Source organism: Aphis gossypii, chromosome 1, assembly GCF_020184175.1.
Source record: "Aphis gossypii isolate Hap1 chromosome 1, ASM2018417v2, whole genome shotgun sequence".
Classification (NCBI taxonomy): domain Eukaryota; kingdom Metazoa; phylum Arthropoda; class Insecta; order Hemiptera; family Aphididae; genus Aphis; species Aphis gossypii.
Genome location: NC_065530.1, coordinates 23,168,653 through 23,195,315, shown reverse-complemented (window position 1 = coordinate 23,195,315; position 26,663 = coordinate 23,168,653). Strand labels below are relative to the sequence as shown.

The window sequence follows — 26,663 nt, the reverse complement described above, 5'->3', positions numbered from 1 at the left end:
AAAAAACAAAACAAAACATAATATACGTCAATTAAAATTGTTTAAATATATTTTTGCGTCAGGGGGTTTATAAAATTATAAAATAAATATAATATTATATTTATTACAGTTTTGTAGATTTCTTTTATAAATAATAATCGAAATTTAAAATAAAAAACTGTTTACTCATCAGTTGTCAGTGATATTTTTATTTATATATTATTTTTTTATTAAATTAAAAATCGTATGAAGTGAAGCATATTATTATGTTTTGGTATTATTTAATTTATGTACTGTCAAAATAAGTACAATTTGGTGTTATTGTGTTTTAAATTTTACAGCAATGATGAATCATAATAATATGTAACATGAAGTTTTTGAAGAATTTTTTGTTTTAGTAAAAGTGCTCTCTAGATTATTCATTTTTTTTTTTTTTTATATATATATATATATACATATAGTTTAATAATAAACTTACAAAAGCTTCATTATTTCACAATTTTGTATTTATAAAATTAAAAATTTAGAAAAATAATCTGTTTTAAGTATCATCTGTGTTCAGTTTTCAATATTAGAGAAGCTATGGCGGTTTTAGAGCACTTTTACTACCTTTTAAAGATTTTTTAGAACAAAAAAAAAAAAAAACTTAACGAATACCTCTTGTTCATAATAAAACATTCAATTTGTTAATAATAATACACTTTACAGATATTAAAATCAATGAAATCTCTAAAATTTACCATTTAAATTACAAAAATAATATTACAATAATAACTATACAAACTGATTAAAATACACAAGGAACTATATATATAATAATATATTATACTATAAAATATATTTTATTATTCACACAAAAAATCATTTTATTTTAAATTAATCGAGATACCAGAAAACGGAAACACCATAAAACTTAGGTACGGTACTTACTAAAATATTCAATAATTCTAATTTTAGTTTACAATATTTGATACTGAATTTGTAAATCCAGTCATATTATTTTGAATAAGGTACTCAAATAGTTTAATTTTGTTAAATATTTGTTAACAAGAATTTATTTAGAGTTACATATAATTAAGATGATTTTATATTACTACGTATAAAAGTTATGTACTTATTATTTGTATTACAGTTAAATAATATTATTAAATGTATATTAGTAATTCATGTATACAATTACAATTTATCTGAAATTTCACTTAAACTGATAAAATACAAAAATATTCTAATGTAATCAATAATTATACAGTTTCACTGTTCAGTTTTCAAATAATTAAGTAGTTAACACTAAACATAATATATGAGTATACTATAGGTACGCATAGGTACGCGTAGGTAACTCATCAACAATCATAATCGATTAATTTTTATTTTATTTTAAAAATCAAAAATATATTTTTAATTATAACTGTGTGTGTGTGTGTGTGTGTGTGTGTGTGTGTGTGTGTGTGTGTGTGTGTGTAAATTACATAATAAGTATCTTAAATGCTATGATAAAAGAAACGGTTGAGTAAAAAAATCGCATTATTATATATATTATGTATAGAAATACAAACCCAGTTTTCACTGTCATTTGAATAACAAAGCCATATAGCTTGAGAGATTTGCGGGGGCAACCAGATGAGTAGTAAAAAAATCCATTTACGTTCATTATTTCATTTTTTCTTGGTATCGGTACATATAGTCAGCAAATTTTCCTTTGTAAGAATTTCCGATAATATCTCATACAACATGAACTGTTATATGTCAAGAGCACATTGTTTTTTTTTTAAATTATTTATGAACAAAAGTTTAAAGTTCAAACATCTATACAATTTTCATAAAACCATGTTTTTTTTTCCAAGCAAGTACATCAGTTCTATTAATTAAGGATTAATCACAATTATTCATTTTACAATTAATAATTCTATACATCGAATAATTAAAAGTATAAATAAATAATAATGATACAGTACGCCTTTTTCTCGTGAATATGTTCAACTCCAGATATTCATGAATAATATTATAATCTTGTTTGGTTACCATTTTAATAACAAATAATATGTTTATGTATATTATATATTATTAAATACAACAAAATTAAATTTGAAAAATAACATATATTTTTAAAGATATAAATATTATAATAATTGATTATTCAATTACATAATTATTCAAAAAAACAAAATAAATAATACTTTTTTTTATTCTTATTTAAATTTTTAAAAAAGCTTAACAGTTAAGTTGTAACATTTATAAAATTATAATTTGGTATTTGAAGTTAAGTTATAATATTATTTAACCTTTTATCGTGGTTGATAAATAGTGAAATAATTAGTATGACGGAGCTTCGTATTGTTGAGATTGTTTGGCTGGAGCACCGTATGATGATTCTTGTTTATTATATGCAGGTGTGTTATAAGAAGGTTGTGCACCATAAGATGATTCTTGTTTGTTGTATGATGGTGCGCTGTATGCAGCTGGTGCTGATTTATATGCTTGGGAGTCCTTGTTGTACGCTGGAGTAGATTTGCTATAACCCTGGGCTTCTTCTTTTTTCACGTCTGCGTTGAATCCATTTTCGTCTGCGGTATACTCAACTGTTCTACGGGAACCATCAGCTTCCAACAAAGTGTAGTATCCTTTTACGTGATATCCGTCACTTTCCTCCTTTTGGCTTTTGATATCATATGTATGTTCGTCATTTACGCTGTATTCAAATTTGTATGGAGCTGGTGCGTAAGATTCTTCAGCATGAGCTTTTTGGCTTGGGTAAGATGGATAAGACGATGCAGAGGGAGATGGTTGTTTGCTGTATGATGCAGCGGGAGCAGAATATGCTTGTGGCTTAGCTTCGTATGAGGGAGCTGAGTATTGAGATACTGGGTATTTGGGTTGTTCATAAGATGCAGACGGAGAAGAGTAAGATGGAGTTGAGTAGGATGGAGTAGAGTAAGAAGGAGCTGAGTAAGATTGTTGTTTACCATAAGCTGGAGCAGAATACGATGGGGAAGAGTAGGAAGGAGCTGAATAAGATTGTTGTTTACCATAAGCTGGAGCAGAGTACGATGGGGAAGAGTAAGAAGGAGCTGAATAAGATTGTTGTTTACCATAAGCTGGAGCAGAGTATGATGGGGAAGAGTAAGAAGAAGCTGAATAAGATTGTTGTTTACCATAAGCTGGAGCAGAGTACGACGGGGAAGAGTAAGAAGGAGCTGAATAAGATTGTTGTTTACCATAAGCTTGAGCTGATGGTGAATATGAAGGAGAAGAATACGAAACCGAGTGTGAGGGAGCAGAATATGATGATGACGGAGCTGAGTATGATGGAGCTGAATACGAAGGAGCAGAGTAAGATTGTGGCTTACCATATGCTGGAGAAGAATATGAAGGAGCAGAGTAGGAAGATGATGAATGTGATGGCGCTGAGTATGATGAAGGAGAAGAATAAGATTGTGGAGCAGAATAGGACTGAGGCTTGGCGCCGTATGATGGAGCTAAGTAAGAGGAAGATGGATACGATGGTGAAGAATATTCCTTTTGTTCATATCCGGATGAATATGAAGGTGAGCAATCTAATCCAGCGATAATATTGGCTTGAATGGCCAAACAGGCAATAATCAAGGCCTGTGAACATAAAAAATATAATACATTCAATAAATACATTTCTTACTTTCGCGATTTGTATTTAAATTTTATAATACACTTTTGTACAATTATTATATACTATACAATGTTTTACTTGAAAGCCTAAAGTATTTTTTTAAGCAACACACAAACCCAGTTGTTATATTTTTATAAAAATACATCAAAAAATTCGATTGTAAAATAACAACATACATTTTAAATGTAAATTTTTGTTCTAAAATGTTGTACGATTCGTTTTCTCTTTATCGCCAATATTCATACAAGTATAATAGTAACTACATAGATCGTAGATATATAAATATATTATATTTAGTATGATGATGTGGCATACCAATACATAGTGTACTGTAATTAATCACTAGATTAAAGTTATGCAATTTTAAATAGAAATAAGAACGTGTCAGTGAAAGAAATATAATAAGTGGTTCTACTGTATTAGGTATTATTTTAAATTAAGACATAACTATAATATTATACTTATTTTTGATTCAATTTACAACAATTTCTATCTTTTATAAATTATTTAGACAAATACGTTATAATTTAAACTGTAATTGATATAATACAATACAACAGTAAATGTATTTTAAACTCATCATTACTATATTTTTGATTTAATTTATTTAAAAAATTAAAAAATTAAGGCAATATTTAATCAACATTAAAATTAATAGTTAATATTAAAAGCAACAGAAATCAAAAAATACTAAAAATTGTTTGTAATGCGTTAAAGTATTACATAGTTTTTAATTCACATGTTTTATACAACATTAAAACATATTGAATTAATAGATAGAAATATAATATCATTGGAACATGATATTAGTCACCTTATTAAGGTAAAACGTTATGATAAAAACGAAAGCGCACACTAACACACTTTGACAGATGTATATCAGTGGTACATAAAAACCGGTTTAGTTTCGACTTCTATATGTTGCAGTCGGCATGAAATATAAAAAAAGCCGACTGCCATTATAATATGTGTATAGGATATTATTATATTATCTGCCTACCTACTCTAACTTCACCTACTACGTGCATTATTATACAATGCTGTGCATTTACAAATATAATAGTATTACTGATCAATTTCAATAATTAAAAGTGATTGAGAAGACTTAGTACTTTTTATATATATATATATAGTATTAAAATTAAATTACACAATGTAATAACTTATTGACCTAATATGTTAAAATAATTGTCACCAAAAAAAAAAAAAATTATTATCATAAATAATACTAATTTTATAACATTAAATTAGTTACCTATCACGATTTCAGCCTACACAAAAACAGTATTGCTGTGATCGAATAGTATTTAAATTAGCAAAATTGCTGAAGATTATATTAATATACACACGCACTATATCATATTTATACTTGTATAATGTATATCTTACAGTTTTTAACACTAGATAATTTTTAACTTGTTGCATTTTTTTTATGAGCAATTATTTTATGTAGGTACGTGTACTAAGTTAAATGCAATCTTTTTTATTGCTTATTATCGTTATTAATTTATGAGTTAAGAAATGGAGGAAAAATGTCTTAGCGATTTTTTTAATTAAAAATACCATATAAATAATAATATTATTTTTTATAATTGCAATTTATCAATATAGAAAATCTGGTTACAGACAATTATTGCTATGAAGTAGTTTTATTTTAAATTTAAAATGTTATAAATTAAACTATTAATATAATGTAAGGCTATCGTGAAAGTAAAATTTAAACCTGAAATCGATAATAATTATCGTTTTGGCCTTGTTACAGATATTTTCGTTTGTGACAAATATTGTCCTCTAACAGAAGGGTTTATCGTTTGGTCACGTATATTAAATACCTATACGTATAATATAATATTATGTTTACTTTAAATATTTCATTGTTAAAAAATAAAATAGGGCGTGCCCTTAACATGTTTATTTTAACTTTATAAGAACATAATATATTTTAACAAAAATTGAAAAAAACTCGAATTAAAGCGTTGATCATTTGGTCTTGGCACCGTTAATATTATATTCGAGTTTTATATTAATTGTATTGTGCTTGTAATAATAACTATCCTGATACATATAAAAAATAATCTATTCAAATGTTAATTGAGATTCAAAATACGAGTAAATGCATAATATCATATAGAAAAATAATTTTTTCAATTTTATTTACATAATACTATACTAAGTAAATTGTATGTAACTATTAATATTTTATGTTTCTTTTTATAATTTACAACTTAACAACATTTCGTAAACGCACAGGCTTAAAATTTTAAGTGAAACGATTTACCCAAATAGATAAATCAAGTATTATATAATATGTATACAATATTAATATTAATATATAATATTATGAATATATATGTATATTGTATATGTATATGTATTGTTAATAAAAATATATTAAAAACCACTTTTCAAAATTAAAATTAAATATATTATAATCTATTGCAATGTGGTATTTATTTATTGGTATGGGGAATATTGTGCTATTCATGCACTATTAATTTTCTAAATTTCGTTAAGAACTCGATTTTATTACAGATCTAAACTGTTAAAACTTTCAGTCTTATAATATTTTTTCAACGCATAATATAATATTAAGAAAAACTATATGCATTTAATTAAAATAATCTTCACTTTGATCATTTTGAGTTTGATGGATTAATATTTTTTTAAAGATTATAATTGTAAGGCATTAATATGAAAAGAACATTATAGTTATAAACTGTATAAATAGTAGTGTGTTAGTAATATAATATTATTTTACTAAGAATTCTGCTATTGATAATTAAATTAAAATATTATTATATTGAATAGGGATCTATTAGGTATCTTATAATGTAAATAAACTGTTTTGTATTATGTTACTAAAAAAAAAAAATTAAATTAAAATAGGTCACGAAATACATTTATAACTATTGGTGTGCCAATACCCATCACGTCCAGTAAAACAATAAATTAGAAAACTTCGTTCATTTTATTGGAAGTTACCTAATTAAACCATGATTTCTTTTGTTCATTGCCATTAAATATCGCTATTTACGCACTAAAATATGCATACCTTCCCACGTGTTATTTTTAAAATTATTACTTAAAAAAAAAAATTAAAAAATAACGGTAAATGTTATTTCACCGAACACGAGTCTATAAGAAACTGATAAAATAATATAATATAAAACTTACTTTAGCCGCCATTGTGTGGATAAGTTTATTTGATTTGATAATAATTGTTTGATGAACACTGATCGAACTGACAGATTATATTAATGCTAGTGACGAACGATCTGAAATTTATATACTATAAAAACACAGTCGTCGACCCTACTTCGGACACCCTTAGGATGAGTACGTAATGTATAATTACGTCCGTATACGATAAACAACATCATTTTCGGAGAATATCGTATATCGATCAACGTATTGGTGTTTAGTCAATCAGCGTAACTGTCGCCCGGGGCAAAGAATTGGCCAAATGGTTCATCCCCGCCAGTAATAAAACGGTATTAATATCAATTATAATAACAAGTAATAATAATGAAAATCGCTAATCAAAACCAAATTGCCCGTGTAATTCGTCAAAAGAAATCGACTGAAAACCACTTTCGCCCCGTTATATGGAGGTGTCTGTTTATTTAGACGCCGTCTAATTGGATAGACGTACGTAATATTTGTGGAAAAGTGTGAGCCATTATAACATAAATGCTATAATACCTACTTCGTGTGTATAATATTATTATGCATGTTTATCATTTATATTTATATTTTCAATTGAATACCTGTAATCCGACAGCGTAGTTATATCTATAACACGAGCTTGAGGCATCAGCGGTGGACTAGACTTAGCCGTTTTTGTGACCTAGTTTGAATTGTTTTCCACTATTATTGGCCCAACGAAGGATATCAGATAAATACCTATGTATTATAATACACCACCACTTCAATGTCGAAGTTATTTCAACTTGTTTATATTATTTAATCTGAGTATAGATTATTGATAAATACAGTTTTTTGTATATTTTATTACACTTAATACCGTAAATTAAATATATTATAATAAACTACAATCTTAATATTTTTATACAAGTAGTAATTACTATTTATACAGTCATAACCATCAAAATAAATCATTTGTTGACTGATCAAATATAATTTGTACCTATACAATTATTTGTATTGTATACAAATCATTATTAAAATGTATTACAAACTCTGTACTAAAACAATTTAAAGACTTTAAACAAATTATAATATCAATTAGAATTATTAGGTACAATCTAATTACCTAGACTAACACATAATCATGAAAAATAGATTTAATATTTATATAATTAATATTATGTTGTTTGATGTTTATTATTTTAACACAAAAATATTTATTAACATTAGCTTTTATATTGAAAAGTTTAATTTATTTTATACACGGGAGTTTATTTCTTATTGGAAAATGTAGTTATCGAATAGCATTCAAATTTCTTAATTAAAAATATTCAACCAAACATTACGATATAAACACGATTTTATGTTGGTAAATTTGAATTTGAAAAAACGTATGTAATATTATATGTAATTCTTGTTATGTATTACTTTGGTACTATAAAAAATCTATTTGTTACCTCTGTTTCTGATTTAGTTCCTGGCTAATATGATAATCGTCTTTCGTTAAACATTTAAGATCGATGTTATTCTATTGATGTTGATAAATTATAGCTATGAAAACATTTCAAGGATACAATTATTTTAAAACAATTGTCAGGATTTAACCTTGCTCTAAATTTATTTGATTTTAACACGTTATACACATTATATATATATATATATATATATATTCAGTACCAGTTATATAATTATTATTCCAACGTGAGTTAAACATTGTGTCTAAACTTTTGTATCTGTATTTATGTACATCCACAATTACTATATACATAGATATATTAATATATTGTATACATTGATCACTTATCAAATTCATTTTCTGTAAAATAAATAAATAACAACGTCAACTATTATGTATCTAAAAATTCTATCGAACCGTATTTGAGTATTTTTATTTTTTAATAGAAGTATTTATATTTTTATTGAATAAATGAAGTAATTTAAATAAACTATGTATTTTTACAACAAATAAAAAAATATTAAATTACTCCATAATAAAGTCCAATAGGTTTTTGTATTTATATTGTGATTTGAGATAGATCAATACCCACAATTGTATAGTTCAAACATATATAATATTAATACAACTTAATAACGCGCACTTTGTAATGTAGGTACTTATGCTAAAAAAAAAATACAATACAACATTTATTAATTATAAGTTTTAAGTAAAATGTGATATCAATAATAATAAAACACTAATATATTAGTTTTAATGAAATAAATACTGAACAATTTGATCGGTTTTATTGAATATTGAATAAAAAATAATATTATTACTGGATATAATATATATATATATATATATATATATATAAGAAATAAATTACGAAAATTCCAAACAAATTAAATTTTAAGGTATTTTGGTATCGTTAGAGACAAATTTAATTTGAAGGAAAATTAAACTTTTAATAAATGACGGCACTCAAGGTACGCCTCTCAATAAACGAATTAACTAATATAAATATTTATATTTTATACGTGTGTTAAGTATGATTTTTGATTTGAAGTAGGTCGTGCTTATAATTTCAATAAATGCACATAAATTAAGTTAAATTATATATTTATGTTGAGGTTAATAAACTAACGATTATGTATTGTTGAAATAAATAATTGTTTTTCTAGTGCGATTGAAATGGTTTTACGTAATTCTAAATATGCGTTGTGGGGGTTCGATACGAATATTAACGTAGACAAAATTAAAATACGATTCCGTATGAATGAATACATTATTACATATTATTATGATAAACCTACTATGTTTTTATTACGATTGCATAAATAAAACATAGGTAGGTTAGATACTAAGCAGTTTACTAACGCGCAACATAATACGGTCGTTGTGGTGTCCATATTGATGAAGACAATTTTTTTTCGAATAGGTACTGTTTAAATAATAATTATACTAATATGCTGTTATGAAACTATAATCCCGACGAAATCTAAGTAGAACTACGATTTGTAATCGGATTCCGGACAAACGCGAATTCACTGCACAGTAGCAATAATGTTGGTCTACAAAACGCCAAGTTCACGTTTCACTATAAATATACGCCAAACCTATACCATTATATCTAAGCTATAGTAACAGCTGCAGCATTCGACACGCACCATTGACCTTTATCCCAGAGAGGACTGTCCGTCATCATTACAGTATATATCGATCAATAAAATTTGATAACCGATGATTATAATAAAATGTATAATAATATTGTCACGGTCACGGTTTAAAATAAACACGAACTAAGAAAAATACATTTATACCGAGTAGCATAAATAAATTTAAATAAATAATTTTAACGGATCACTAAATTCGAATCGATCAATTACATTGGCACTAAACCGTGTTTAAGGCGGTCTTCAAAGACGTAGGTAGCTTATTGTAATAGATCCATTAAATTTTTAATTATATTGTCTATGTAATTCATAGTATAATAATATGTAATATATTTTAAATCACTATCGTATCCGTATCGAGTAACCTGACGATAATAATGCGATTTTTGCGGGCGCATCGTTTAAATATTGTTATTGTATTATAATCAGATGTGCACCACACACCTACAACGACGTATGTTATAACATTATGATGTAATATTATGTATAACGCGAAAAGTGCATCCGGGAAGTGACGGGAACTAGGAAGGTTCCGATCGTAGACGACCTCAATGATAATAATATTATAAATGTACAACCGACGGGCCGGAAGAAACCCTTACCGGCGCGCGAAGCGGTAATAGTTTTATTACAACGGCGAATAATTATTGATATAAAATTATTGGCGATAGTCACAGTGCCACCGCTACGTCCGGAATTCGCGACTATCCGAACTTGAGGCCAACAGTCTTATGCGGGAAAAACATACGTTTATAAGCCGCGGCCGTTATGTGATAGGTATCACGTATATAATATTATATATAGTTATATAATACTACAACATCCTTACATTAGTCTTATATACTATAGTTGAGTGCGAATATTATAAAGTTGTAACGCTTTTGGAGAGATTTCGCGGGACATATACAATATAATATTATGCGTTTAGCCAGCCGAGCAATAACGGTATATCGTTATACGGAGCAACATAATAATATTATAATGCACACGATCGTGCGTGTTGTGTTGCCTGCGAGGTTCGTAGAAAAGGATAAACCCGTTATTTTATCAATATTTTCCACCATTGAATTCGGATCGCACTCTGGGGTTACGTCCGGTTGACATTTTACAGTGCGTGTATATGAAACCATAATAATAACTATAAGGTTCTGAATTTGAAGTATTTCAATATTAAAAATTTCACTATTATTCCTGAATAATTATTTTAATGAACTCGTGAAAAATATATTTTTCTACATATATTTTGATGTAGATGATTAATGATCGTAGATAATTAATATTGGTAATGTATAATTTATCAACGTAGCCGGTAGTTCAGAATATTTTCTTGCTAATGATTTTTAACCTTATCAGTTTTCATTTATCAACGAAGTAATATTTATTCAAAAATGAATGTTTATCAATATATTTGTTAATGATAGATTTAAATTAAGACTTAGGTGATTACATAATGAAGATCATTACAGAACAAATTTGAACATTATATTATGTACTGACATAGTCGCACATTTATCATTAATTCACTCCAATAAAATAATATTAAATTACAAATGCATAATTATTTTTTTATATTAATCGGGCTTAACATCTACAACATTATATTAGATATATAATAGTTATAAGTTATTTTTTTAATAATGACATAGATACACTTCATTGTAGAAATCTACCATATTGTTACCAGAAAATAAATAATTTAAAATTTCATAGCATAACTATTTATATATTTTTTGTGTTTTTTTAAAATTATAACTGCAAAATCACAGAACATATCAATAATAATATTTTTTTTTACAACCCACCTCATAGTCTAAAACTTCAAACTCACAATTAAAGAGATGTAAACACGTGACAACTGATGTGTCAAAATAGTATTTTCACCATCTAACCTATTTAATTCGAACTCTTATAAAGGGTGGGTTAGAATTGAATAATTTTATGATGAACATAAATGAGAAAAAGAATATTAAATATTTTCAGAAAATGTTAATTTGACTTTTATACCAGTATAGAAGAACTGTTTAGATTTGATAAATAGATAAATTAAAAATTAAAAATATTTTTTTTTCATACTGTGATAAATTATTTATCGATACAATGGTGTTTATCCATAACAATTATTTAAACCATTTTACGTTATTTTCAACTTTGCGTAAAAGTTATTGAATTTTAAAATAATGTTTTAAATTCAAAAAATACTTTTTAGAGTTTTGAATAGTTTAAAACTTTATCATGAATAAGTCTAAATAGTTGTATAATTTACTGGAAAATACTTATAAATAATTTATTATTTTTGAATTTCATTTGTGATTGAAACAAAATCTATGATTACAGAGACTCAAAAATCAATATTTTCTAATGTGCATACACAACTTGGTTAACTTTTAAAATTTACGAGTTTAACATAAATTATAGATAGATGTGATGAAGTGATGATTTATATGATACTAATTGTAATTGATATAATATAAAATATAACATTAATGTATCAAACGTAGATAATTATTATTATGATTATAATTAATATAATATACATATTCATATTATAATAGATAATAGTTGTATTTCTTTGAATCACATCACATAATAAATCAATATAAAAAAAGTGTAGGTAGGGTATATGGTTAGAGTATAATATTATTTTATTGCCTTTCTAGTTTTTACATAATTTAATGTTATGAAGTTAGGAAATTCATAGCTATGGTATTTGTAGTCGTAGGTGCATATTTTTTGGTGTAAGAGCTGGACTTAATAAAATAATTAGTTCTCACAGCTGTATTTTAAAAAATGGATTGTGAATAAAAGGTTCATAGGGGCACTTAAACATCCTATTCGGGTATTACGCGTGGTAGTAGGTATGTCTACTTTTATCCATATCGCTACGACTTGTCACAATATAATACATGGTTTGTTAACACGCGTATAGTGTATACCGGCACTCATTTATTATTCATTCTCTGTTATTGTTGATATCTCTTTATGGCAATAAAAATGTCGATAGCTACAAATTTATGATAAATACAATACACATCCTAGCGAATGATAATAACATGCAATTGGGAACTTAGTTGTTGCATTTTATTGTATTTTCTTTTCTTTACAACATTTTCATAAATACAAATATTACTTACTTTCAGTTTATTTCAAAAACCACGATTATAGTTAACTCAATTCCGTGTATTGGATGATCGTGGTTCTTCGATAATACTACATCAGTATTATTTTTCAAAATAGTACGACCGCCGAAATTTGAATGCATTAATAATATTCGATTTTATCCCGTATTCTGTCCGCTTGATGAATAAAGTTATTAACTACTAATAAATCGTGATCTTTTTCGGATTTTGTTCAAGCCATTTCATTTCATTTATAACAAGCACTTTTCAATGATAACTAAATTCTGAACTTAACAATAAACAAGGCTGGAATGAACTCAATTCACCAATCTATATATATCCATCTATCTAATATGTCTATTTTTGATAAAATTACTGTCGCCTGTCGGTGAATCGGGAAAATTGAAACTATATTAATAAAAGCGATATAGTATATGTAGTTTGTTGGTGAGCCGAGACGTCGGCGAACACGGAATATTTTAAAAATATTTTAAAACTGGAATATTTGCCAGCAAACTACATTTTCAGCGAATTGGGATTCGGCAAAGTGAGTATGAATATTATAGATCACATACTATTACGAAAGCGACTATGCACTTATGATTTGAAAAATTTAATTATCTTAATATTTTGTTGAGTATTAAAAAAATTAATATTTCAAAGTTAGTTTTCTATTGTAAAAGAAAAATTAAACCATAAACATTCTTGTGTGAAAAATGATAAAGTCCACTGCAAATTTATTTGAGTGTCATGCATATATACCTATGTAGGTATATAATTTACGTGTATTATCCATAGAGTTTTTCACAATGTAAATAATGGGACTAAATCCATCAGTTCGAGATTCTTTCCGAAGTCAACAATACGCCAACGGAGACCTAACGTGAAATTGAATTTTTTTCAACATATTTAGCCCAATAGTCCTCCTGTGCCATCACCCCTTTTAAACTTATTTCCTGAGCAAAATAACATGATTAGATTCCGGAGATGACAGTTTATTTTCACCGTCAGAACATTTCTATGTATTCATTATGCACATATATGTTTTACATCATTTACATTTTACTGCCAAATGACTCAATTTAAGCCCATAACTAATTTGTGAATATACTTATTTTTCTAGTTGCATTATTGACTTTAACATAATTTAAATTTATTAAAATTGGACACAATATACGTTTTATAAAGTAACACAAAACAAAAATGTACTGAAATCAAAATAAAAACATAAACCATTTTTATAATTTTGTAATTATTTAAAAGATTATATTCATATAAACGTTGAGTTAAAATATCCCGATAATCCGTTCTGTTTAAAATGTAATTTGTTAAAAAATAAATAATAAAATATAGTAATTATAATATGAGTTTGTTACTTTTAGGTACATTTATTGGTGTTTATTTTTAATAGAATTTTCAACAAAAGAATTCTTGTGAAAAAAAAATGAGATATTAAAATTTGATTATCAAATTCTTGTCTTGTGATCTATATTTATTAAAAATATATCATATTAGGGAATAGGATATAATATATAAACATTGTTAAATACTTATTGACTATTGTAATGGCTTTGCATTGTTGATATATGACACATAGTTATGTAAATATAACTATCATTTTAATTAACACATTATAACACGCGAGTGTGTTATTGTTTTCAAAATTGTTGCACCAATAACGTCTTAACGTTTCTAGAGCGATTCGGATCTCATTCTCTGCGTGCAGTCATTTTTATTGTGTCTATATGTCTAGTACCTATACGTTCACTGACGTTAAGACATTGTTCGGTCATGCGTTTATCTAACAAACATAAAATCATATTTCATAATTTTGATGTTGAAGTTCTAAATGTTTTGATAAGTTAAATTGATATTTCAAAAAGGTGAGATTCAAATAGTGATGATAAATAGATTTTAAATTAAAGTCCAATGTTTCGAAACAGATACATTCGTCCAACGTTATAGAAAACCGTAATAATAAACGTGTAATAATAATAATAATAATAGCATATTATAAACTTGTAATGTACAGAGAATTAATTTTACTCGGGTAAGTGGGCTTTTGCGTTGTGTGTGGTTTTACAAACAGAAAACTAAAATGCATTTAACTTTCTCTAAATTTATTATTTCATATACCTGGGCTACGAAATCGTAATAGGTACCTATTCTTTATTATGTATGCGATTACTACATGTTGCACGAATGGGCGATCTTGTTTTAATAATATCGTAATTATATGTATAACATAATAATATGCAAACACTAAAAATATAGTTACTGTCCCTACACGTGTAACAATTACATAAATGATACAAATACTATTAGTGTTGAAAATTAACTTTTTTTTCGTTACCTACCCACCGTTTTTTTATGCATTGTGTTAACTTTTTTAACCATTTTAATTAATAATTTTATTACTATACTTATGTAATAATATATTTTGTTTTTTGTATTCCTCTTCTGAAATATATGTAAGTAATAGTAACATCATTATATGTATAATAAGATGTTATATGATAACATATAATTTTATTTCCAACCAAACTGTCATGTACTCAATACTCATATTTATTTATTGACACGCATTAACCATTATTCGAAGTACATAAAATTTTGAACACATACAAGTAGTATGATGTATTGAAAAAAAATAAAATTTAAAATTAAAATAAATATAAATTCAAGATATTATTTTTAAGAAATTACTGTAGAGAAATTATTTAAAAAATGTAAAACTATCACGTCATAATAGGTATAATAGGTCAATCGCATATGAGGTGATATTATTATTAAGTGTAAATAAACATTATTTCAAAGTTTTAAACTCTCATTATCAAATATTTATATACAATTTTTAAGGTATTTAAAAAAAAAACACAAATTGAAACAAAATATGTAAATTTTATACCAAGAACTGAGTAATAAATTTATTTTTTTTATAAGTGTATATATTTTTTTGTATTAAATTAATTTGATTTATAGATGTAATTATTATTTTATGCAGCTTTGATATTTTCAACTATTAATATATATATATTTTTTTGTTTAAATTTAGGCCAAAAGCTTGAATAATTTAGTAGGTATACAATCTCAGCATAATTTGTAATTTAAGAATATTACTTAAAATACTTGAACATGATTTTTTTTTTTATTATGGTAGTAAGTTCATTGTTTCTTAAATAACTTGATTGATTATTGAATTTTACTTTTAACATATTTATGTACTTAATAAGAAGATAATTATATGTATTGAACCTATACTATACAGTAGTCATCAAACTAGTTACTTATTTATTTGAATGTCATACTGTGAATTAGAATATTTTCAGATTACTTTGATGTATAAATATCGAACTTAGAACAAGTAGTTAAATCATTCATCAAATATTTAAATACTTTTATAACTTAAATAAACTTACCAGTAATGTTTAGTATTTTGAGAGTTACTTTTGTTCCATTATACTCCACTCATTTTAACTTTAAATACTTATACGTTATAGTAATTTAAATCTTAAAACGAATTTACATTTGTTAAAAATATAATTTATGTGTAAAAAATAAATTCAAAAATATTTAATTGGCACATAAAATTAAAAATGTAAAAGTATATTTATTCAAAAAAAGTAAAAATTTATAAAATAATTGTGATCAAAATTCGTGATTAAATACTTTTTTTTCGTTTTGATATATAATGACGTGAAAAATAAATTAAAACTTTTTAAAATTATGAATGTAGACCCTTAAATGAATTACCTTGCATATAAAATATGTAACAAAAATACCTATAATTATTTTTCTACTAACACCCCTTATAGTATGTTACATTTTAAGCAGTTTTCTGTGTACCTACTCAACACCGTAATCCATTATGACCTTAAAATATATCATACTTATATAGTTATTAGTTATAACTTAAAACTTATGAAAAATAGAATATTATATTTGAAATCATTGACCTATATATTATTTATGTGTTCATAGTTATTAGTTATAACTTAAAACTTATGAAAAATAGAATATTATATTTGAAATCATTGACCTATATATTATTTATGTGTTCATATTATATATATATATATATACACAGGGTGATAAAAAACGTATTCTTACAACCATTTTATCATAAAAATAATAAAATATTCATAATAGAGAAAACAATTTTTAGTGTTTTTATTTGAAAATATCTAAAATGGTTATTAATTTTTATATATTTTTTACAATATTTTAGGGGCTTTTGGATGTCAGATTAAGAAATTTTAATGAGAATCTATACATTTTTACTACTATAATGAAATGATTTATTTTTTTTAAGCATTTCAATACATAAAAATTAAGACATAGTAGCTTATGAGTTATAATAGTATTAAAATTTAAAAAGAACGGAGTGGAGTAGTATGGTATACCCGACAAAATGTTAGTTTACGAATCCACTCAACTACTCACTTAAATATTTTGCAAAAAAAAATATATATAATAATATATTATTTACTAATAATTTTAAATATTTCTAAAAACAAATTTTCATATTAATTTGTTTTTTCTATTATGTATATTTATATGATAAAATGGCTATAACATAAATTTTGTATTATCTTGTATAAATATTTACTTTTAGAATAATAGCTTTATTGCTATCATCAAACAACTAAACAATTATAATATACCTATATTGCATACTTGTATGAGTATTACTACAGAAACCTATTTTATATATTGTTATTATTAGTGTGAAATAAAAATTACCACATTTTATAATATAGCTACAATACGATAATGATTTTTAAACTCAAAATCAATACTGTAAAAATTATTAGGAAATATGTGAATGTGAATGTTATGTATTTGTTTTTGTATTTATAATATATTTAAAAACTTTGTATTATGAACTATTTTTATTTTAGAACTTCTATATGGCCAGAAGAATCAATTGGTATTTATTGTTGATTAAATAATTGAAAGATACAATAAACAAAAACATAATAAGTACTATAAATATTTTAAAAATTAAAAAATTTAGAAAAAAATTGGAAGTATATAAGTCTATGATTAATTGAAATGGTTTCATACATTACTTTTACAAAATATATTCTATTTATTATAATAAAGTATAAACTTTTATTGGTATCACATCATATGCTATGAATACTAATTGAGTTTTAATATTTAATATTACAGATTACAAGAAATTAACGTGAAATAAACACACTCTCAAAAATAAAGGTAAGTAACGAGATAATTTCAAAATAATTGTATTGGTACTAAAAAATTATTATATGAATATTCATTTATGTAAATATTTAAAAATTAAAATTTAGGTGGTACAATTTTTCATATTTTTGCTTGTAACATATGTATAGGTATATATATATATATATATATATGTATATACATGGAACATCGGTCTGCGGGTTGTACAATAAAGAGATTTTTTTCAATTTAAGAGTATATTCTTCTATATGTATTTGATAATTATAAAAGATCATTCTATTATCGTATATTTTCTGTGTTGGTTCGATCGTAAACATTTATAAAACTATCTGTATTAATCCTAATATAAATATAAAATGTTTGTTCCGCTATTCGATAGCTACCCTATACATATTGATCATGCGTCATAATATTATAATATTATGCTGATAGAAGACATTTTTTAACTAAATATAATATTGTTGTTATCGACAAGTGGTTAAAAGACACGTCAAAAATTAATAATAAACTAATAACTAGTTAAAAAGTAAATGTCGCTGCCTCGGGCCATAGTTGAATTATAAAATACTACCGTGTAGCTACCAGTCGAGAGGTACACATTGGTCGATGATACTAGTATAGGTAACCATGGTACAACCGCAATAATATTATAATATGTAGTACTGATCCGCGGTTGCGCCTTCTCCAACAATCTCTAACAAACATACACACCACGCGCTAATTTTATCGGTAGTGCCATTAACTTTTTTAACTTCCGGACAAACTAACAGCGACGAGAATATTGTACTTACGACAAACTATATTGCATATACGTTACAGTCGCGGTGTAAAATGCAAATTTTACTCATGAGAAATTCTTACCTTTGAGGTGGGGATTTTCTTGGGCATGTTATACCACGTAAATTACATTTTAATGGGCGTGAATGATAGAATTATATTATCTGTGATAAATGTGTACAGAATACTTCAGAGATGTATTGGTAAATAATATTTTGAGCATACGTCACATGTAACACAAGACAATGTTCTCTCCCTGGACGATAGTTATTCAATAAACATACCTAGATTCTTTTATACTATTCCTTTATAGTTATCAAGGTTAGGTCATATCACTAATAATAATAATAATAATAACACTATTCAAATATTATCCATTTAAAATTTAAATAAATATAATTGAATCAAACAAATCTATTTCTATCCATCAATCTACTAATCAGCATTAGTTATGATAATATTTTATTGTTTTCAAGCGTAACCTGGGGTGAGTCATGAGTAACTAATAGAATTCTATAAGAATTAAAAACGTTATAAGATAAATAATAAAATAACATAGGTATTTGATCATTGCCAAATGGTCAGTCTTCACCATACTTCGAGCATATCATACTTATAAAATTTATATTTTTTCACGTTTACGCATTTCTTTATAAATGTATTGTTATAGACCGTTTACGCTTCGATACACTCCTGGATATAATATATCATATATATCATATTATGATGAACGTTGACAAGTGGACGATGACAATGGATCGCGGGCTTTTACGGCAGTATTAAAAATACTTGTAAAAATAAAGCGATTACATATTATTTATGTATTTCGAATTGTGTAGCAATATTTAAAATACAATATTATAAACACGCGCCATTCATCAGTAATAACGCGATGAAGATTATTTCGGTTGACCAATAATATTATTATCGTACCTATATATAAAAATATATATATATATTGGCACGTCCAAAGTAAAAATCTCAAAGTTATTATACGGGTATAACAATACCTGTAACTTATTTCACTGTATTTAATTTATAAATTAAAAGTATTAATCTTATAAGTATACCTATGTTTATTAGATAAATGATTATACGAGTATTAAAACAATAAGCAAGTGTCAATAAAAAATGTTTTCATTCTTTTTCGACAAGGAAATACAATTCAGCATTATATGGTTAGTGAGATGGTACATAACCGTAACTATATATACATACATTTTCTTTTCAGTACCTTTTAAATCACAGTTATAATTATATAAGTACGAGTCTAATATAAGATAATACATAGATAACCTTAATTGTTTCCATTTTTATTATAATAAGTTCATATAAAGTTCATATAAGTTTTTATTTTAAATTATGTAATCATCAAATATTTGATGGAAACAGAAAGCGTATAAAAGTATCCTATTACTAGTTTGTACATAAAAGCGTTATCTTAAAACATAATATGTTTCATTTGTCAAGAGTCGTCAGGACAATACTTGAGTATTGCTCAACTCTATAGCACCTTTCACAAATCAGTCTAATTGAATCGTTCGATCGTATCAGAGGCGATTTATGTATACGCCGTATAAAATACAATGCAACAATAATGGCATTATCATTTTTTTAATTTTAACATTTAAAAATATTCAAGATAGTTTTCGTTTAGGATCTATAAACGCTCTAAAACAGTTGATTTACAGATATTTCTTATTTCAAAAACTTAAAAAAATTAAATATTGTTTTGAGGAACCACAACTAATATATTATATTGACCCAAAGATATCTGTTTCCTTGTTGTCCTTCATTCTTAAGAACAACCCACTGCACTCCATAAAGTTAAAATAACTCAATATCTCGTATCTCCTAAGAGATAGATTTAATTATTTTGATCTATTCAATATCAAATGTCTGTAATCTCTAAATTGATAACGTATACGGTTTTTTATGTCTATATCTTTAAATGTACTTTGATATTTTCTGTTAAACTCTTAATTGTAGTATTTATTAAAAGTTGTTTAATTGTATTTATAAAGTAGTAAATACACTCATAATTAGTCATCAATAAGAAATAAAGATAAAACTTAGTTTTATATTATCAAAATAGATCGCCTATTTAAATATTTTATTTCATACTTAAACATAATGGTATTTATTTTAATAAATAAACAATATGTATTCATATATAATAAGATCAATGCTTATGTTAAATGGCCAAGGTCCTAATTATTACTATTTACTATTCGTGAAGAAGAGAAATAAAAATTACTCGTTATATAATAATTGAATTAATTTATTACACTTTTAACAATAAAAAAAATTAGAAAATATTATTTTGGGATGGTAAGGCAAAAGAGCAAATAATAGAATCCATAATAGAAAATTATTAATGCTAGAATTAAAAAAAAAATTTTTAATTATTAGTAAGCCTTGTATGCAGCCGGCTTGTAAGCAGAGACGGCGTAAGAGTGAGCTGGAGCGGCGTAGGAGTGAGCTGGTGCGGCGTAAGAGTGAGCTGGCGCGGTGTAAGAGTGAGCTGGTGCAGCGTAAGAGTGAGCTGGGGAACCATAAGAGTAAGCTGGCGTGGCATATGAGTGAGCTGGGGCAGCGTAAGAGTAAGCTGGGGCGGCGTAAGAGTGTGCAGCGTATGAGGGTTTGTAGGCCGGGGCAATATAAGAGTGAGCTGGTGCAGCATAAGAGTGAGCTGGTGCAGCATAAGAGTGAGCTGGTACGGCATAAGAGTGAGCTGGTACGGCATAAGAGTGAGCTGGAGCAGCGTAAGAGTGCGCAGCATATGCGGGTTTGTAGGCCGGGGCAGATTTGTAAGCTGGTGTGGGTGCGCTGTAACCGTGGCTATGTCCTTCGATTTTCTTAACTTCAGCGTTGAAACCACTGTGGTCAGCGGTGTACTCAACGACGCGGGTAGAACCATCGGCTTCCAAAAGACTGTACGATCCTTTGACGTTTCCGTGTCCGTCGCTATGTTCTGATTGGCTCTTGACGTCGTAGGAGTGTGGGTCGTTTACGCTGTACTCGAAGTTGTACGGGGTCGGAGCGTACGAGTGTTCTGGGGCGTAAGCGTGGTGTGCTGGGTAAGCCGGGGTGGCGTATTCAGCGAGTGCGGTGGCTACGCAAGCTGCGAAAATGATCATCTAAAAATATAAAAATATATCTATAATTAATACGACATATTAATCAAACAAATTTTGAATCGTTTGTTTAAAAATAAGAACGATTACAACATCGAGATCAAAATAGACTCTTATTACGTTAACGAACGGAATTTAAATACCTTAACGGCCATTTTTGTTGTTTTGTTTTTATTTTTTTTTGTATTGTGTTGTGTTCACTTGGATCTGTGGATGGAAACTGATAGCAACTGCTCAGTGATTTTCTGTATTTATATTAACAGAAAGTATAATAATTACCTCCTACCAAATAATTTAACATGTTTAACAATTTAACAATGTTGTGTCATTATATTATGTTATAACCAGTTACATACAATGTGTATTATTATTCTTTCATATTTTTGCTTGTTTAAGACCAATTTTGTTACCGTATTTATGCTAAATATTCCTTTCCAATAATTTGGTCTGACATAAATACATAGTGTTATATCATTTCATCGAGATGCTGAAGGATTTTTACATTTTTATAAATTGTTTTCAAACCTAAAATTAAATTCGTATTTCGATAATTGTCCACAAAACTAATTATTTTAAAATTATTTTGAAACGATTCTGTTAATAACTCACTTCTTATTTGATCTTCAATGCCAATTTCTTATTGATTACAAACTTAATAACTGTTGAAGTACGTTTATTATTAAGTACAATAAATTAAGAATTAACGTATTAAGTTAAACGCTCAATTTTTAAAGTCATTCAGCTTAAATAGTTCTACTCAAAATTTAAATAAGAATCTTAATTTTACACTTTTACAGTATTCAATAATATTTAAAATAAAATATTATAGAAATATTTTCAATCGGTTAACTAAAAGTATTCAAATTTCAATTATGGTTGTTTTTTTTAGAATTATATTTTATCAAGCATTTGGATATAGTAAATTAAATATTTTTTATTTGGTTTAAGTATTTTATGGTTTTGTGTTCATTTACTAAATTTAGTCTAAAACTTTCTTCAATGAGGTAGATTAGGTACTTAGTGTCCATTGTGTTATCTATGTATTCTTTGAAAATATATTTTGTTGTTAAAGTTATGACATGCGATTGACATACTGGAGAATCGTTTTTAGCCATCGAAAATCTATGGGTCAGTCTCCAATTCTAGCTTGATATATATATATATATTCATTTTAGATGCTTATATTTAAATTTTTGTTTTACTTTTTAACTGATCAGATGGGGGGGAGGGATGGAAATATAAATCAAGAGAAAATTAACATCTACTAGCTTTAAATAAGTTTAATTGTGTGTAATTATTTTTTGATTCAAAAACAAATAATTGTAGAGACTTGATTATTTCACAAAATGTACATATTTATATTTTTTAGAAATTGTTACATTTTTAAAATAGCTTGTGATATTTTATATGTTTTCTTTTTTCAGTTAGGATAATAATTCTGAAAACAACTTGGAAATTTAATACAAAGTTGGTCACACATTTTTTATTAACATTTAAGGTTGTAATTAATTATTTTTTATTTTATATGAGTATGCGGAGGTAAGCCGTTGATAGAAGTTTAAAATTTACGATGTTTATAAATTAATATTATGTTTGATATTAAAACAAAATAAAAACAATTTTATTGAACAATTGTTATTTAAAAATTATAATTATAGAGACTTGAAACCGAGGCCGTAGCCAGAAAAATATTTTTGGGGGGTTAATGTATACATATGTTTTATTATGTAATAAAATATGAAACTCTAACTATTCAGTCTTATTTCAAAAAAAAATTCGGGGGGTGGAGGGTTTGAACCCTATTCCCCCTGGCTACGGCCTTGCTTGAAACTCTTTAAACTAGTATGCTACTATATTATATGTATATTTAATAACTTTTTTCAATAACATTGATTTAAAGCTATTTCAATACTAAAATATTTATAAACATAGAGATTATAATAGGTAATAAATTATAATAGATGTTCTGTCTTCACTTTTAATCATTTTTTGTGTGATGACCTATAGTGAATGATATAAGATACATTTGAAATTTATAATACGATAGATTGAATTTTGGGTTATTTTAAAATGGGTGATGTTTTAGGTCATTATATTTTTTTATGGGATCTATTTTAAATTTAACATTATACAATAATATAAACAGTCTGGTTTATACAGATTTTATGTTTTTAAAATAACAAATTGTTTTCTCAAACAACACAGTAATTAATTAAGCTAGTGAATATAGTTTTTAATTCAAATTAATTGTTGCTTTCAAAAAGTAATAAAATTAGCTTGTACTGTAGCTCGTGAAATGAATTGGGTTGTATGCAATTCATCTATGTTGTCCAAACTTTTTGATATACGTTATTATACTGTAACATCTGTAACCTATTGTAATTAAAAATCCACGTAATCGATATACAGTATAGTAAAGTAGGGATGGAAATCGTCATTGAGTAGGTTGTTAAATGAATCTATTAAACTTGAATGCAATGATAAATCATTAAATTCAAACGTAAAAAATATGGAATATTAATGCCTCGTCATCATAAATTTAACACAATAATAATAAATGTTAACAGATTGAAATATTTAATTTGAATAAACTAGATTTAATATTTTGAAAATAGTATAATATATTCATATGTAGCAATTATTTATTTATTTATTAAAAATATAAAAACAATATATTTAATTAGATATGTTTGTAGCGATTGAATTGTTATCATATATATATATATCCATATAAATTACCAAAATTATTTCATTAATTTGAATATTTACACATTATACAATCAGAATGATTTCATTATAAATATTTAATCCAATTTAATTTATAAATATAATTTATAATTTTAATTAAGTACTAAGCTCTATTTATAATCCAAACAATGAAATTCCCAAAATTTAAGGGAGTCTAGGAATCTAATAAAAACTACTAAATATAAACGTCAATAGTAATCCAACTTGTAATTATCATTACTAATCGTATATTATTTTCTGATTTTATGAATAAATACTTATATTTTATACATAAGAAATAACTCTTATAGTAGTTCTCTTAATAATTTATATATGTCATATGATCAGATTGTGAAAAGATTAAGGAATTAAGGAGATATTATTTTTTATAAATAAATAAAAATAAATACATTGTATTATTCAAATGTTTTATTATATACTCAACAATTGAATAAATTAGACATGATCAGATATTAGTATTACAGAAAAACTGACTTATGACAAGTAACACAGGTCATTGTAAAAAATTAGAGTTGTTGAAAAAATAAATATTAATATGCCTTGTATGCAACTGGTTTGTAAGCTGGGGTGGAGTAAGAATGAGCTGGTGCAGCGTAAGAGTGAGCTGGGGCAGCGTATGAGTGAGCTGGTGCGGCGTAAGCGTATGCGGCAGGGGTGACATATGAGTGAGCTGGGGCGGCGTAAGAGTGAGCTGGGGCAGCGTAAGAGTAAGCTGGTGCGGCGTAAGAGTGAGCTGGGGCAGCGTAAGAGTAAGCTGGTGCGGCGTAAGAGTGAGCTGGGGCAGCATAAGAGTGCGCAGCATATGCGGGTTTGTAGGCCGGGGCAGATTTGTAAGCTGGTATGGGTGTGCTGTAACCGTGGCTATATCCTTCGATTTTCTTAACTTCGGCGTTGAAACCGCTGTGGTCGGCGGTGTATTCAACGATGCGGGTAGAACCATCGGCTTCCAAAAGACTGTACGATCCTTTGACGTTTCCGTGTCCGTCGCTATGTTCTGATTGGCTCTTGACGTCGTAGGAGTGTGGGTCGTTTACGCTGTACTCGAAGTTGTACGGGGTCGGAGCGTACGAGTGTTCTGGAGCGTAAGCGTGGTGTACCGGGTAAGCCGGGGCGGCGTATTCAGCGAGTGCGGTGGCCACGCAGGCTGCGAAAATAATCATCTGAAATACGCATCAGTAGTATAATAGAACTGGTTAAAATTTAAAAACCAATATTTCACTAAAAATATATGAAATGTTTGCAAAGCAGGCAATCCAGCTTAAAATTAAATTTAAACTTATTATTATCAAATAAAATCTAAATAGTAAATACCTTAACTGCCATTTTTGATTTTTGACTTGTTGCTGTGTTCGCTTGGTTCTGTGAATAGAAATTGATAGAAAATCACTATTGATTATCCGTATTTATACAAAATGAACTTCCCTTCTAATAAGTAATTAAATAAATGCAAATTATGTCCTAATGGAACCGGTTGTACCTAATATATTATTAAACTAAATTTTTTTTTTTTTAACACGTTTGCGGCTACCGCCCTTTATATAAATTGTTATATACAGTCTTATGGTAACATTTTTACATTTTCTTCCATTTACGTGAAATTTATTTTTATGTATGATGTTTAAAATGTATTCTGAAAATTTACAAAAATAGTTTTAGATTGCATATTATTGTCTCTATGGATACATTATAATGTTTTCAATGAAACTTTTCAATGAAAATTTAAAGATAATATTATTATTCATAAAATGAGTTGCAAAAAAAAATTAATTACAGGTTCATTTATTCTATATCGTA

The 26,663-nt window shown here is 26.4% G+C and overlaps 3 protein-coding genes across 8 annotated transcripts in view; 1 reads left to right on the top strand and 2 right to left on the bottom strand.

Annotated features, from left to right (window-relative positions):
* LOC114129135 (Kv channel-interacting protein 1-like) overlaps positions 1-26,663 on the top strand; it is a 390,998-nt gene that overhangs the window by 113,274 nt on the left and 251,061 nt on the right. For 4 of the 6 annotated variants that reach the window (XM_050200786.1, XM_050200767.1, XM_050200770.1 and 1 more), the window contains exon 3: positions 18,175-18,219. The gene's annotated coding sequence lies outside the window, so the exon portion shown is untranslated. Of the gene's footprint in view, positions 1-17,769; positions 17,930-18,009; positions 18,105-18,174; positions 18,220-26,663 lie in introns of those variants that run through there. The other 2 variants (XM_050200779.1, XM_050200773.1) reach the window with 2 other exon arrangements.
* Positions 2,059-6,947, bottom strand: LOC126550013 (DNA-directed RNA polymerase II subunit RPB1-like). The gene is made up of 2 exons (XM_050200748.1): positions 6,797-6,947; positions 2,059-3,585 (listed from the first exon to the last, which is right to left on the bottom strand). The coding sequence occupies exons 1-2, from the start codon at positions 6,806-6,808 to the stop codon at positions 2,293-2,295; spliced, it is 1,305 nt and encodes a 434-aa protein (XP_050056705.1). The 5' UTR covers positions 6,809-6,947; the 3' UTR covers positions 2,059-2,292.
* On the bottom strand, positions 21,393-26,305 carry LOC114126113 (DNA-directed RNA polymerase II subunit RPB1-like). The gene is made up of 4 exons (XM_050198419.1): positions 26,181-26,305; positions 25,409-26,029; positions 22,265-22,315; positions 21,393-22,124 (listed from the first exon to the last, which is right to left on the bottom strand). The coding sequence occupies exons 1-4, from the start codon at positions 26,190-26,192 to the stop codon at positions 21,393-21,395; spliced, it is 1,416 nt and encodes a 471-aa protein (XP_050054376.1). The 5' UTR covers positions 26,193-26,305.